This window comes from Mya arenaria, chromosome 2 (assembly GCF_026914265.1).
Source record: "Mya arenaria isolate MELC-2E11 chromosome 2, ASM2691426v1".
Classification (NCBI taxonomy): Eukaryota; Metazoa; Mollusca; class Bivalvia; order Myida; family Myidae; genus Mya; species Mya arenaria.
Window position 1 is genome coordinate 39,977,743 of NC_069123.1, and position 16,247 is coordinate 39,993,989.

A 16,247-nucleotide genomic window follows, 5' to 3' on the forward strand; every position below is an offset into this window, starting at 1 on the left:
CAATCATTTTAAGCTTACCCATTCAGAAGTAAAATTTAATGCCCCTGTTGTGTTAGCCAGTATAATTGCAGGAGTCTCAGGACACAGGGTGGCAAGGTCAAGGTCATTCACAATGACCTGGGTAGCCTGCTGCAGGACTTCCTTCAGACTAGTGAAACATGGAGTTGTCATTGCTAACATTGATGTCCATAGTCTAAAATCAACAATCACCTCCGATACTGGCCCTGAAAATGCAATAGAGTCTTTCTTTGCACCGAGAAATTTTTATTTTATCATTAAACTTAGAATGAGACACATATGTGTTAATTTAAGCACACTACTGCTATACATGTAGTAATTTTGTTAATTACTATAGCATTACATTTTTATGCATATAAACTTCATATTAATGAACAACATGTTGGTAGTTAAAAAGTGTTACTACCTGGGTACAGAAAGAAATCAGCATCAAAGAGAGGTGTATCAACATGTACACAAGAACACTGAACAGAATGATCCACCAACATAGAGTCAGACACCACAGCTGGACTGGAAAATTCAGAATCCAAGCCATGCCCCTTTTCAGCTATGTTTGTTCCTCCATTATTGGACTTTTCTTCTTCTACACCAAAGTATACTGTTGCCTGAGAAGCATTACTCTCTTCGAACGTTTGGTCAATGTCATCAGAAGTTTCAGTCAAATTATCAAACAAGGAAGCTGGTGTTGGATTTATTCTAAACTTGGTTTTCTCTTTGTCACTGTCAACAGGTGTGTCTTCTGCATATTGAACTAAAGATGCTAGCTGCATTGAATTTAAAGAAGTCTTATCAGACTCAAGGAGAACTTGTATTTTCCCTTGTGAAGTGTCCAAAGAGCCTGAAAGCATTAGATTTGGTTTATCAAGTTGTGTCCAGCTTGAATCTATTTGAACATCTGAGAAAACTGAAGTTCTTCCTGGGATTTTTATTGAGATATATTCTTCCTGCTTATTAACATCAGTGGCAGTTGCAAATAGTTTATGGTTCAAAGAGACTGTATGTTCGACTTGTAATGATTCTCTTGGAGTTTCTGTCTTGAATACAGGAATTTTGAGAAGTTTGATATCAGCATCAACACTGTCAGACTGTATCGAATATTCCACATTTATATCTGTAAATGGGGCTACTATAAATGTAGCAGTTGAATATAATTCATAGTTCAAAGAATCCAGATGTTTTCTTTCTAAGGTTTCCTGTGAAGATTCTGTCTGTTCTGGCCTTTCTATCACATTTGTTTCATCAAGAATGCTTTCTTGGTTTTCTTGAAGACCAAAATTTGTATGTATGTTTAAGACTTTTCTTTTCATTTCTTCTGTGGCGTCAAAATATTCAATATGATTTTCAAAAGATGAAGAGGATGGATGTAATGAACCCATATAATCCACATGCATTCTGGATCCTGCAGAACCTGACATACCCATATATAATGTTGAAACATGTATAACAAATTCAACACCATCCCCAGCAGTGCTTCCAAAAGCAGAAGTTGACAAATAAGCTAGCTTGCTGCTGCTAGGCAATATTGAATTTACATCCCATATATTTTTTTGACTTTTCTGTGTTGATATGAAATCACTCAATAGCAAGGATGATGACATTTCCATTTCCTGTGAAGAAGTCATTGAGGTTGTGGATGGTACTTGTGCTATTATAGCACGTCCTTTATCTAGTATGGCCTGTGACTGATCTACTTTAACTATATTGTGAATGAATAATTCTTTCAGAGTAAAATCATGCATTAGTGCTTTAGTTGAAATTCCAATAGAAAAGTTCATTTTGGCATTAACAGAAGTCATTAGAAATTTTGAATCTGTGGCATCTATAATCGATGGTTGCAAGTGTCCAACAGCTGGACTGAAATGTTTTTCCCATGAGGCAATGATGTCTCCAAAATTAAATCTATGTTTATGTGGAGATTGTGTTGTATGCTGGTGGATCATCAAGGATATTGATTGACCATAAGGAGATGGTGTTAATTTAGTAGGAGAAAATGAGCCTTTCATTGTTTCCAACTCAAATCTTTCAGCATGTACTGCAGTAGAGAATGATTTTGACAATGACGATGATGATGATAATGCTGCTGATAATGATGACAATGACAACAGCAGCAATGAAGATGAGGACAAGAAAGATGAAGATGTTAATGATGCTGATGACAAAGATGACAATGATGATAATGACGATGATGATGATGGCAAAGATGACAATGATGGTGATGATGATATTGAATATGATAATAATGATGATAAAGCTGACTGTGATGGCAATGACAACAATGAACAGGATGTTGATGAGGAGATGGATAAAAAAGATGATGTTGATGTTGATGCTGATGACGACTGCTTAGAAAGTGAGGATTCATCTTGTTGAGAAGATTTTTCAAAATTGTATTCAGATGCATGGCCTTTCCAAAATATATTGTAATTTGTTAAAGAAATTGTTGAATCTGTTATTAATGTTTGGAATGTTGTAGACAAAGATAGAAAACTTGATACTGATGCAAATAGAGAAACAATGTTTGATGGAGATTGATAGTAAGATGATAATGAGGAGGAGGATAATGATAATGGCAACAATGATGGTAATGTTGGTGAAGCTTCTAATGGCTGCAGCAAAAGTAAAGAGGCTATTTGGACATCAGGTTTGAAAATAAATGTTCCAACATTTGTGAGGGACTTAAACAATAAGTCTGAATTTGATGGAGATACCTTTGAAGAAGATGATTTAAATGGTGACACTTCTGATGAAGATGATTTAATTGGTGATTTTGATGAAGATACCTGGGATAAGGATGATTTTGATGCAGATATATTCAAAAAAGATGATTTTGATGCAGATATCTTTATTGAAAACAATTCAGAAATATGTGTTTTTGATGTTGATTTTGATGGAGGTATCTTTGATGAAGTTGATTTTGATGGGGAAATCTTTAATGAAGATGATTTTGATGCAGATATCTTTGATGGAGATGATTTTGATGGAGACAACTTTGATGAAGACAATTTTGATGGAGACACCTCTGATAAAGTTGATTTTGATGAAGTTACTTTTGATGATGATTTTAATGGAGATACCTTTGATGAAGATGATTTTGATGGAGACACCTTGGATAAAGTTAATTTTGATGGAGATACTTCAGATGATTTAGATGCAGATACTTTATGAATAGATGATTTTGATGGAGATACCTTTAATGAAAATGTTTTTGATTGAGAAACCTTTGATGGATATGGTTTTGATAGAGATAACTTTTGTGAAGATGTTTTTGAACTAGATAACTTCATTAAAGATGATTTAAACAGTAAATCTGATGAAGATATGTTTAAAAGAGATGATTCATAGGCGGATTTTGATGGAGATATATTTGATAAAGATGATTCAATTAATGATTTTGATAGAAAAAACAATGACAAAGATAATTCAACTATTGATTTTGATGCAAACTTGACTGTAAAATTTGATTTTAATGGAGATACTGTTGACAAAGATGATTCTAACATTGGTTTTAATGGGGGTTTGTTTGATATAGATGATTCAAATATTGAGTTTGATGGGGATACATTTAGAAAAGATGATTTATTAACTGATTTTAATGGAAATATGTTGGACAAAGATGATTCTATCAATGAGTCTAATGGGTATACCTTTGATAAAGATGATTCAAATGGAAGAATTCTGTACATGGAAAGTGAAGCTGAAACAATTGAAGCCAGTGTCAATGTTGGAGAATGTATAAGTGTTGGGAGAGGAGATACAGATGAAATGAGAAATATCTTTTTACTTTGCAGAACTGAGTATACAGATATATTTGGAATCACTGATGTCTGTAAAAAAGAAGCAGATTTCTGAGACCCATATGAAGACGTTTCAAACTTTGAAACATACTGTGATGCATCTGGGTTTAGAAAATGCAATTTTGCAGTTTCTAGTGATTTTGAAAACAAACGAGATATGGATGTCAAAATGTTCATATCAACAAACTTGTTGCTACCATATGGTGATTGTTTTGTTTCCTTGAATTCAGATGTTAGACCTTGAAATACTGATGTTTGAAATATCTTTACATTTTCAAAACTCTTCTCAGAAAATGAAGGGAAAATATCTGAATAAGTTGACATCTTTTTTAATTTGGGTTTGTATACTCCTCCATTTTCAGGTGTTTCTATAGCTTGGTGAATGTAATCTGTCACTAACGATACTTCCACGGAAGATCCAAAGTCTTTATCAACCTCTGGCAATATGTACTCATCTACTATTGCTATAGATATTGATGCTGTTCCTGTCTCATAAAGCGGGGTCATTGATATATGTGACTTCTCTGAATCTAATGCACCTTGTGGCCTAGTGTACTTGCCACTTCTTTTCATGCTCAAAGTCAAAGATGGGAGTTTTGAAACTGTCTCAAGGTATTTGGTGTATTTTCCTTCAGTCAATATCTCAAAAGAACTATTCTGCAAACTACTGTGCCCAGATTGTGCAGACATGCTTTGAGTGTTCATACCAAAGTGTGGCCAGTAAGATGCTGATGAACCTTTTCCGATAGAAATATGCTCTTTTGCAACATCAACATCACCAAAGCCGTGCAATTGTTCTGAAGAGTAAAGATCTTCTCTTGATGCAGATGTAGTTTTAACTGATTTAACATGCACGTTGCTGCTTGCATTTGAGATAGAAGAATAGCTTGATGGAAATGGGGACAGGAGATGTCCACTTGTGGAAGATGTCAAGAAATGTCCACTTGTTGAAGAGGTCAAGTAATGTCCACTTGTGGAAGATGTCAAGAAGTTTCCACTTGTGGAAGATGTCAAGAAATGTCCACTTGTTGAAGAGGTCAAGTAATGTCCACTTGTGGAAGATGTCAAGAAATGTCCACTTGTTGAAGAGGTCAAGTAATGTCCACTTGTGAAAGAGGACATGTCATGATGACTTGTGGAAGAGTACAAGTTATGTCCTCTTGTAGAAGGGGTCAAGACATGATGGCTTGTGGAAGAATACAAGTAATGTCCACTTGTGGAAGGGGTCAAGTATTGTCCACTTGTGGAAGAGGACAAGTAATGTCCACTTGTATAGGAGGTCAAGTAATGATGACTAGTGGAAGAGGACAGGTAATGTCCACTTGTGGAAGAGGTCAAGTCATGATGACTTGTGGAAGAGTACAAGTAATGTCCATTTGTGGAACGAGTCAAGTATTGTCCACTTGTGGAAGAGGACAAGTAATGTCCACTTGTGGAAGGGGTCAAGTAATTTCCATTTGTGGAATGGGTCATGAAACGTCCACTTGTAGAAGAGGACAAGTAATGATGACTTGTGGAAGAGGACAAGTAATGTCCACTTGTGGAAGAGGACAAGTAATGTCCACCTGTTGAAGAAGCTAAGTAATGTCCGCTGATGGAAGGATGACTGCCCAAAATTGGGAAATACTGTGAGTTAGCATACAAAGATGAAAAAAGCCCACTTTCTGTAGACTGGCTTTGCACAGTGCTGAAATTCTGTAAATGTGCAGAGTGCAAGGGCATGCTATAATCTAGTGTAGTAATGTTGGCACTATATAAGAGCCCTAATGCAGTGGAATAGTGTGGATATAAAAGCATTACTGAGGCTATAACAGAGGAAGATATGAAAAGATGATTTGCCGTAGTTCTCTCTTCTTCTGCAGACATCAGTGGGATGTAAGAAGAACCATATGCTATAACAGAGCTTTCCAGGTAATGGTTATATGCTGTCAAGTTTATGAAACTTGTAGTAATATTTTGGGCCGGATTTTCTGGAGTTTCTTTGATAGACAGAGGATTAGGCTCTGAAAATACAGGACAATACTAGCATGCAGCACAACACAGGACAATACATCAAAGATTATTCAAATATATTAAAACAATTGTTAGAAGTTATATTGTGCTATCTACAATACATGTAGGTCAAAGTTATAAAGAATTAAAATAAAACAGGAAAATGAATACCCCCATATGTGATGAATTTACAGGCACATGATCTAGACCAACCTAAGAATGTGAAAATACAAGGTGGGAACAATTCTAAAACACAAGTTACTGGTTTATATTCATATAAATTTCGTATATCCATAATAGAATACAGATCTTACCTGACTTAACATGAACACAGAGACCGGTGGCAGACTGTAGTATTCCTGTGCTGCAATCATAGTTCCAGGACCCAAGTGTGCGACTACTTGCACTTACTGGTATCTTCAAAATAAACATTAATTGACCGGGTTAACATGCTTTTAAAAGCAAATCAACAGAAAAAGTTGAATTCAATTAGTTGAATTACATTTTGCATTTGTTACTACAGACAACCAAACAAGTGCTGCCAATTAATTAGCCAGGGCCAACACTCATGTGACTTTCACAGACAATTTTGCTTTTTACGTTATATAAATATAAGAGCTAACGGAGTTTTAATAGTTTACCGATGGACACTGATGACTGCCATTCTTAAATAAATACAGTTGGTTGGCATAGGTACCACTCAGCAAGGCTTGTCCTAACTGTTCCAAACACGAGGTATTCAAAGTCATATCAATGACACTGGAATCAGGTGTAAAGTTCAGCACCATAACAATAGTTTCCTGTAAAAGATGAAATATATATTACACATTATAACCTAAAATAGCAGTCATAAAAAGTCTTCAAACAGTTTTATATTTCTTTTAAAGTGCATAAAAAAACACATTTTATGTAGCAATTTCAGTAAAATTATGTTTAAAACGTATCATCATTGGTTAAGATTTGATTTTGAAAGGATACCTGGTTTGGATTCAAGATGTTGAGTTCAGAGCCTTTAGAAGACAACTGAAGGTCAACTAGACTGCCACACTTGAATATCCCATCTTCCCAGGCATCTGCTAAATTGGATTTTAATTGACTAGTGTAATTGAACACACAGTCTGTATCAACACTGTCTGTGAAGGTCAAGGTCAGTGTGGTAGAGTACACAGGCACTGTGACGTATGGTTCCATCTCCATAATACCCAACTGACATATCCTTGGAAATGGATCTAAAAACCATTAAAAATGCTGTAATCTAAGATGAGCTTCATACAGTTAATTGTAATGCCTACACTTGACATTGGTGTACTATATAGTGCACTAGGGTCAGACACGGGAAAGGCTGAATAAAGGCAAGGGGCTGACCAGACATGGCTTCTTCAGTCTATAATAAATGTCATTTACAGTGAAAGGGATGTGTGCAGTTTCAACTGATGTTTCATTGAATTTGGACTGATAGTTTCAGAGATGTTCTTTAAAGCAAAACAGGAAGTCGGCCATTTTGTTGTTGTTGTTGTTGATCAATCGTAACCCCTTGTTGTATTTTTTGTAGAGGGTCACCCAAGGAAGCTTCTTGTTAAGTTTCATTGAATTTGGACTGGTAGTTTTAGAGATGTTTTTTAAAGCAAAACAGGAAGTCAGCCATTTTGTTTTTGTTACTGTTGTCGTTGTTGTTGATCAATCGTGACCCCTTGTTTTAATTTTGTAGAGGATCACCCAAGGAAGCTTCCTGTAAAGTTTCATTGAATTTGGACTGGTAGTTTCAGAGGTGTTTTTTAAAGCAAAACAGGAAGTCGGCCTATTTGTTGTTGTTGTTGATCAATCGTGACCCCTTGTTTTATTTTTGTAGACGGTCACCCAAGGAAGTTTCCTGTAAAGTTTCATTGAATTTGGCAAGGAAGTTTCAGAGGAGATGTTTTTTAAGCAGTTGTCGACAGACGGAAAGACGGACTGACGACGGACAAAGACCGATCACCTCCGGGCCCACTTGAAAGCCTGTATATCATGTTCTGTATATATTAAGTAAAAAGTGTCTTTGCTCCAATGCTGACATATTTTAAAAAATAATTTATTTTTTTAAAACTGCACTTAGTGTCATAAAGTGTTTTTGCTTAAAGACTTAAGCAGAAGAACTACTTAAAATGTTATCCTTTCTTCAGATAATAGATGTAAAACAATTTAAAGTTGTTTAACAAAATGATATGTACATGTAGCTCAACAATGTGCTGGTTAAATACTTCACATGATCAAAATTCTTGTTTCTCATTCTAGCAACAATAGTTACACACAAATATCATTATGAAGTCATTATATTTTTTCAATATTGGCTTACAAGTAAATTAATTATAAGTATAAAAATTGTTAATTTATTTTTTGCAAATAAAAAATAGACAAAGTGTTACATACAGACTGACTGACAGGCAGACGGACTGAGGGACAGGGCAAAGACAATATTTCTCCCCAATTCATTGTTGGAGACATAACTAAAGACAACAGAAGTTTATCCCTAGAACACTTGTAATGCACTTGAAGTACACTTGAAGTCCACATGGGTGTCAAGTTTGGTCTTAACAATATTTTACATGTTTATGCCATTTTATTTAGCAAACATTGGCACATACTGCAGATTTAGCATGGGAAAAGTCTTATGCTCAAAAATGTTTAATTTGCACACCAGATATTTGACTTATTGTTTTATATTTTAATCCTTTTTACCCGAGTAATTTTATGCCCCACCTGATATCTGGTATCCCTCCTTAGAGCAAGTAAACCGTATCTGATCTCCAAGACCATACACACTTGTGGTTGTTGTCATGGTAACATCCTCACTCACAACTGGCTGAGGACAGGTCTGGGCTGAAATTGTGATCTACTGTAAAACATGGTAGTACTGTGTTATACATCTGTACACAGCCATGTATTTATTAGGAATAAAACCTGAAAATCATTCAATTTTCATACCTCTACTGCCTCTACTGAGTTTGCTTTGTGAAATCAAACTCTAAAATAAAAAGCTTAACTTATTTTTACAGTTTCTAAACACTGCATGATAAAGTGTCACAGTCAACAATCCTTACCAATACACTGAATAAGCTGAGAGCTCCACGAGGCATCTGCCTGGCACATCCTAGTGTCCCCACCCTTGAGCTCATAGTAAGGGAGACAGAAGTATATAGCCACTCCACCATACATGACCGATGTTGCCCTCAAAATACCATTGTCAATGTCTGGTGGATGACCACATTCCACAGCTATATAAAGAGGAGAATATAACATTTATCTTAACTCTATGTACTTAGTCACTGCCACTTGGTTTTTCAAATTGCTTTACACTTCGTTACGGAAATGAAAGTAAATGCAGATAGCTGTAAACTTTGTATTTTATTATGCAATAACTTCAACAGATACGATAATTGGTTGCATGTTTACAGTTTGTAAGTGATTAGTCTTTTAAAAAGCAACAATACATTGAAGCCATTTTGATTTCTTTATTAATCTGACCATTTATTCCCAAACTGACTTACGTAGACAATTTGAATCTTGTCCCGTCCACAGTGGTGTAAGCTGCCCATTTTCATACCCCAGCTCACAGTAGCGATGCCAGTTGCCTTGGAGATAGTAACCATGCTTACAAGCATAGCGTGCAAAGCTACCCAACTCCATGTCAGCTGTGTAGATCACCGCACCATTTTGAGGTTGTGGCAAGTGTTGGCATTTCTGCACTGTTAGCAATGGAAGGATTTATTCAATACTCAAGTTATTTTTAATACTCAAGTTATTTTTAAAGGAACATAAGCATTCATCAACATAATTAATTGAAGAAAACAAATGCATTTGATAATTATTTCTTCACAAATGTTCCAAATCTTGAGACTAATAGGCATGTTTAGACTAAGGAAACACAATATTTGTACGTTTCAACATATCACTTCAGTTATTAAACAATATGTTATACCATAAACAATATTTGTCCAAATGAAAAAGAAAAAAGTATTTTCCATACCTATACATGATGGAAGCTCTTCTGACCAGCTGCCATCAGACTGACAATGTATTGGACCAGTTCCTCCATCAGTGAGAGCATTACTAGGACACTGGGCCCATAAGGAGGTGGTGTTGATGTAGCTGCCATCTTGGACAGAATCAATTGTATAAAATACATCCAACTCACTTGGGTCAGGGGCTGAACAAAGCACTGAAAAAACATGGTAGGTATTATTTACTAATGTTTTAGCTTTGTGATTATAATTTTTTCAATATATTGTGAAGAAGTATCCAATCATTTAAATACAGGTGTTAACCAATACCAGAGTTAGGCCACAAGAGATAATAAAATGTGGGCAATAACCAACATTACAATCTAAATATTGTGTAAAAAAGGAAATCTATTGAAATCATAATCTCAAATTGATCCCTTCAAAACAATATACATGTAACTGCCAGCAAATTGAAAATTAACTTAAACCATACAAAGCCTCTACCGTAGCATGTTCTGTTGGGCAGCAGAACTTTAGATCCCAACGTGATGGGGGTGGTCTCATTATAAAGGCGGGCACCACTCTCACACTCACACCGGTACCCCCCAGCTGTGTTCACACACTGCTGCTCACAACCGCCATTGTCCACCTTGCATTCATCAATGTCTGCGAAACAGAGAAAAAAAAATTGCAGTTGACACATGAAGATTATTGTAACATCCCAACAATCATAGCAAACACCACTCCCTAATGTTGCAATACAATTAAACTGATTATTTGCACATCTATGCTTAATTTCATAGTGTATAGGTCGTTTTACTTTTCAAGAAAAATGAGCCTTTGCATAGATATACGTGGGAACGAATATTTAAGTGTTCAAATGAAATTAATTAACACATCAGAGATTGAAAATGGATCTAAATTCATAATCCATCAAAGGAAATAAATGATAAAGCCATTTTGATCAAGTTTCCATTATGTAATAAAAGTGCATTTAAAGGTTTAAACTAAAGAGGTATTAAAGAAAACTAGCTACATTGTTCATAGGTGTACTTAATAAATGAACACTAAATCCAATCATCCTTCTAGAAAAAATAGCCACAAAGTGATAATTGACTTAATGCAAACAATTATTGGCTATTTTAACTACAATCAAATCCATTTATGTCAATACTTGATCATCATTTTATCGCTATAAACATACCAGTACAGAGGACATATGAGGTATTGAGATGGTAGAAGCCAGGCTGACACAGGCACCAGAATGACCCCTCTATATTCAGACACTCATGGTCACCACAGGGGCTATTCCCACATTCATCTATATCTATATCAAACAAAAATTGGGATGAATGTAAGAGAAATCAAAAACATGTGTAAAGCTTTGAGATATGGAATCACAGTTGATACAGGCACAATAATAACCCTTCCATACTGGCACACTCATGGTCACCACAGGGGCTATACCTACATGTACACTCATCTTTATGTAAATGTAAAATGGAACTGTGGCATAAAATAAAGTAAATGTAAAAATGTTAAACAGGACAACTTGAACTACCAACAGTGTTATTCAAAAGAAAGCAGTAATAATTCTGTTAAAAAAATAAGCCCATGAATTATTTTCAAAGGTTATGTGGTCAATTTTGTCCACAAATATTACATTAACTGCACATGAAAGTCTTAGGTGTCAGAAACTATCATAAGGTTATTTATCATAAGGTTATTTATATACTTGACATCATGTTCTTGTGAACAGAGTTTGCTAACCTTCACACAGTGGTATTTCATTGCTGTAACTTCCTTCCTCGGTACAAGAAATGATGTCATAAGATGAAGTCAGATGGTATCCATGGTTACAGGTCACATGGACAGTTTGCCCTGCTTTGATTGGTCCACTGATATTTACACTTCCATGAGGTAGTTTGATCTCATCACAAAACACTTCTGCAAGTTATAAGCAACACAAATATCAATGAGTCCTTTAAAAATGATATCTTAAATGTTGCTGTATGCAAATTTCAGATAAATGAAAAAAATAGTAAACCACATATTGCCCAAATTTTTTACAGCCTACCTGAAGCAATTCTTTAGATAAACAATAACTTTGGGAGCAAATAAAACCCTGTTGGCCTAAAACATCTTTTTATATTTTGCATTATACTGTTTTAAGTTAATTAAGTTTTTCAATGTTAAACTTATCATTTCATTCAGTCAAGTGTAATTTTAAGAGGTTAAAGAAGCACTTGCCTGTTTCTGGAAGACACTGCGGGTGGGGATGGGACCAGTGGGCATGACCAGTGTCATTCACTCTACACTCTGCAGCACCATAGCCCACCAGTCGGTATCCCTGGCTACACTCAAACAGCACACGCTTAAGGTGATGGTAGTAGAAGGGTGTCAGTGTTCTCCCAAAATGTAGTGGCAGCAACTTAGGGCAGGATACAGCTGAATCATACAACTTTTATGAAAGGTAACTGTTCATTATCAAACAAGAATAAAAATACCTACTCATTTGATGCTCAGTTATTGCAAGCTAACAAGTCAAATCAAGTAAACACTGATATAATGTAATCATTGTCTAAATATATTGATACATCCTTGATTGTATACATGTATGTACTACATTTAATATCACTTTATAACTTAAGTTGACTGCTTACGCATGCAGATGGGCAGTGGTTCCCAGCCATCAATAGTACATTTGATGACCCCTGACCCTTCCATCTGGTAGCCAAGCTGGCATGAATAGTGGGCAGTGCCTTTGTTGTACATGTATCTGCTGGTAACCATCTCCAGCACTCCATTGGTTAGTGTCTCTGGTGGACCGCAGTATATTACTGAAATATAATTACAACAGTCATCACTTATAAGTATTAAAGTAACATAATACTGGTTAGGTAGTTAACAAGTTCTACAGAGTGCCTGGTGAACAACACCAACCATGCCGACAGGTCCCATCCCTGACCATAGTGTCACCCTGAAACTCTCCTGATATCACATTGACACAGACTGGCACCTACCAGATGGTAGCCATTATGACCGCACTTAAAAAAAGTCACACTTTCACTTATAAGGAGGAGAGGGGTGTGACCCAAAGTCCCCTGATATCCCTGCACTACAAGGTGGTTGCCAGTATCACCAGTCCTTACATTCACTGGAACTGCACTGACATTCACAGAACACCAGGGATGTTTTCCAGACTCCATAAGATCACTGTGGTTCAACTGGTGTACTTTAATTGCCATAGACATGTACTTCAATTTACAAGAAAGGAGTGGTGCTTCCTGCTGGCAACCACTATGTATTTACCATTTATTTCAATATGTGTTCAGGTACTTACATGCAAATGGCATATAAAAACATAAGTACAAACAATGAACATAAACATTTTCATCGAAGCAATAATTCAAAATGCAAACATTCAAATTGACAAAATACAGAAGTAAATCCATGTAACATAATATTATTCGAGTTAAAGCATAACAGTCATGAACTAAGTTTATAAGGGAATATATATTAAATAAGTGGAAGCAAATATCACAGCTTTGCTTAAAAAGGATTGAAACATTGTAATCTACCAATGGAATTCATACATTTGCATGATGGGAGGGGTGTTCTCCACACTCCCCCGATATCACAGTGGCGCTGGCTGGCACCCACTATGTGGTAGCCAGTATCACAGTTGTAGCTTGAAGAAGACCCGAACGGGACTGTCCTATTGGACACAGTCAAGTGAGCAGGATGAGATCTGTTGTCATGGCAATCTGAAATATAAACAGTAAATATACTATCAAACAAGTGCATAACAAGCAGATGTTAATGTTCACCTGTTGTTTTTCCTGTCATTAAAGGGGCAGAATTTGATTATTGTTAATGCAAGAGTTATGGGCATTGATGCACATGTGCATATTGCCAGTGGTAACATATCAAGTTTGATGTGAATATCTTAAATAATGGCCAATTTTTAAGATTTTACACACCAAGGACACAAAGACTACCACAATACCTTTACCTTTAAAAAAAGAGCTTAAAATGAAGCCTTAAATACCTCACCAAAAACTTCTGAAACAGACATGACATTACCTAGAGCACTACAAGCAGGGATTCAAGCAAATGTATTTTTATTGGATGATTCCACCAACACCTCTTACACCATTGCCACCAAGATTATGACAACGTCACAACCCTTTTTTCTACAAAACACTCAAAAGCCAAATAATCTTTCCTCAAGTGCTTACCAAAAGAGAAGGCTGCTGACCAGCCTGTCCGGGACACCTGTTGGTCAGTTACAAACTTGAACACCAGCTGACCATCCACTGACCAGGACACCTCATCTGGCTGACCACTCAGGGGAGCAAGGTTAGGCATATCAGCAATCTGAATAAAGACAAAGTCTCAGGGATAATGCAATAGTTAAAACAAGATTTACATCTTGCAGCATTAATTCAAAGATGTAATAAAAAAGCTATCACATGTTTGTGGTTAATCTTAAATGGTATTAATCTTTTTCAGAGAATTTATATGATTATACTGGTGCCTGAAATCTAACAGGAAAATGGATTAAATACTGATGCCAGTATTTAAAGCCCCTTCACAGAACTGAAATCAAGCTTTTCTTGCATATCAAAAGTTACACATCAGTCAATTCTTGTTCACATGTAAATCCTTCAGTACCCTCACAGTTACAAATCAGTCAATTCTTGTTCACATGTAAATCCTTCAGTACCTGTACATAGTCATAAGTATCCTCTGTGTCAAAGGAGTTGAAGATGAGTGTCCTATGCCTGGAGAGTTGATCCTCCAGAGTGAAGGTGCAGTTCAAACCCCCTGGGTAGGCTCCAATAGAGAACCCTGGTGACCTCAGCTGGCCAAACCCTGAGGTCAACTTCAAGTCACAACCTGCCAAAAACAAATCTTTAAAGTACTGTCTTGATTAAACTTAAACAAAGGCCATTCGTTAAGTTATGGTTACTGAGTTATTGATACTATCATAAGAATGATCTGTAATTCATTCAATTGCATAACCTTCAAGAAGGGCTAAATGCCATAAAAGAATTCAGCTGAAATCAAATCTATTGTAAAATTAAACATATTGTGCATTTTGCATTAGCAAAAGTAATAGCAAGTGTAATAATAGAATAAGCGGAAATAAAAAGCGTTTGTTGCATTACAGTATACCTGAATGATATGTAAAGTTAATCCCCCACGATGGGTGCGAGATGTTAGGACTGAAGTGAATGTACACGCTGCCTCCAGTGGAAAAGACAACGTCATGTTGTGTGAGTTCGGTGTATTGGGAGATCATTGTAGCTTCAGTGTCGACATCATCTCGTAGCTCTAGCCATCCTCCGGAGCCTGGTTCCACTCGTGTGATCTATAAAATACAATGTTTTCATGAGCAAATAAGGAAATTAAAGGTTAAGACTGATATGAAGTAAGATTTATAACTATGTGTCACAATAAGTAATGTATATTATTGGTAATTAAGTAGTGTATTTCTACTTAATTCAACTTTTGCTACTCAATCAAAAACTTCCCAAAACTATTAAATCATCATATATATTTACATGCAAAAAGTAGAATTGCACAATATTTTTTTTGTTTTGATTGATGATTCCACTTTCATCAAAAACAAACTGAAAAGTATCTAAATGTTTATGTCCTTACTATTATGGTTATGATCCTTCCCACATTAGCAGTAACATTCCAACTCAGCTGCTGGTTGCCATGACTCTGAGGAATAGGGGAGATAATTTGTTGGGGACTGAAAGTGGCAGATAACTCTCCCATCTTTGGTAGTGGAACTGAAATGAAAGTGCATAAGGCCTAAAGGTGTCCAAATAAGGAGAGTAAACATGAACATTGAGTTAGAGGTAAAAAAAAGGGTTTGTTGGGAAACCCGGAATTAAACTGATAAACAATTTCAGCGGAAATACATGCATGTATGACCATTTCTAAAATAACCACTCGGTTTTAATTTGAGGCAAAATATGTAAATATGATACTGACAATATTCTTTATCATCACTCACAAATTGTCGATTTGTTTTTTTTTTTTTAAATTACAACTGTTGCATCTAAATTGTAAATCTAAATGTTTAAGAGATGATATTAATTTAATCACCACCACTATCATCGTCTTTCATACCAAGATCGGGCATTAAAAAAACAGATGTGAATTCCGATCAGTACAAAGACAGCATGTTTAATTTAAACTCCCAGCAGTCAAAATATTATGATGAAGCTCACTTGAGCCCATCACAGAAAAAAGCGCAATTCTTGTGATTTCCCCAACCATAGTAATGTGCATAACTATCATTTCATTTCGTATTGATGAGAGAAGCCCCATGCTCAACCCTGCAAACACTCAGTTTTATAGGATTTGGCACATTCTAAAACATCTAATTATTTACTTGCTTACAGACACTTGAAAACGCCCTTTTTCAATTTACCTGGAATGAGAT

At 35.8% G+C, this 16,247-nt stretch overlaps 1 protein-coding gene across 5 annotated transcripts in view; it reads right to left on the minus strand.

The window, feature by feature from the left end:
- The window catches only part of LOC128210977 (serine-rich adhesin for platelets-like), an 85,646-nt gene that overhangs the window by 45,739 nt on the left and 23,660 nt on the right, over positions 1 to 16,247 (minus strand). For 4 of the 5 annotated variants that reach the window (XM_052915359.1, XM_052915363.1, XM_052915351.1 and 1 more), the window contains 19 exons: positions 15,452 to 15,588; positions 14,963 to 15,158; positions 14,511 to 14,683; positions 14,023 to 14,161; positions 13,378 to 13,548; positions 12,445 to 12,621; positions 12,032 to 12,229; positions 11,552 to 11,728; positions 10,986 to 11,108; positions 10,286 to 10,447; positions 9,808 to 9,999; positions 9,329 to 9,526; positions 8,882 to 9,055; positions 8,541 to 8,660; positions 6,783 to 7,033; positions 6,446 to 6,604; positions 6,119 to 6,221; positions 425 to 5,815; positions 19 to 224 (listed from right to left, as the gene is read on the minus strand). In XM_052915359.1, the coding sequence (XP_052771319.1) occupies positions 19 to 224; positions 425 to 5,815; positions 6,119 to 6,221; positions 6,446 to 6,604; positions 6,783 to 7,033; positions 8,541 to 8,660; positions 8,882 to 9,055; positions 9,329 to 9,526; positions 9,808 to 9,999; positions 10,286 to 10,447; positions 10,986 to 11,108; positions 11,552 to 11,728; positions 12,032 to 12,229; positions 12,445 to 12,621; positions 13,378 to 13,548; positions 14,023 to 14,161; positions 14,511 to 14,683; positions 14,963 to 15,158; positions 15,452 to 15,588 (8,447 nt within the window). The remainder of the gene's footprint in view (positions 1 to 18; positions 225 to 424; positions 5,816 to 6,118; positions 6,222 to 6,445; positions 6,605 to 6,782; positions 7,034 to 8,540; positions 8,661 to 8,881; positions 9,056 to 9,328; positions 9,527 to 9,807; positions 10,000 to 10,285; positions 10,448 to 10,985; positions 11,109 to 11,551; positions 11,729 to 12,031; positions 12,230 to 12,444; positions 12,622 to 13,377; positions 13,549 to 14,022; positions 14,162 to 14,510; positions 14,684 to 14,962; positions 15,159 to 15,451; positions 15,589 to 16,247) is intronic. The other variant, XM_052915370.1, reaches the window with a different exon arrangement.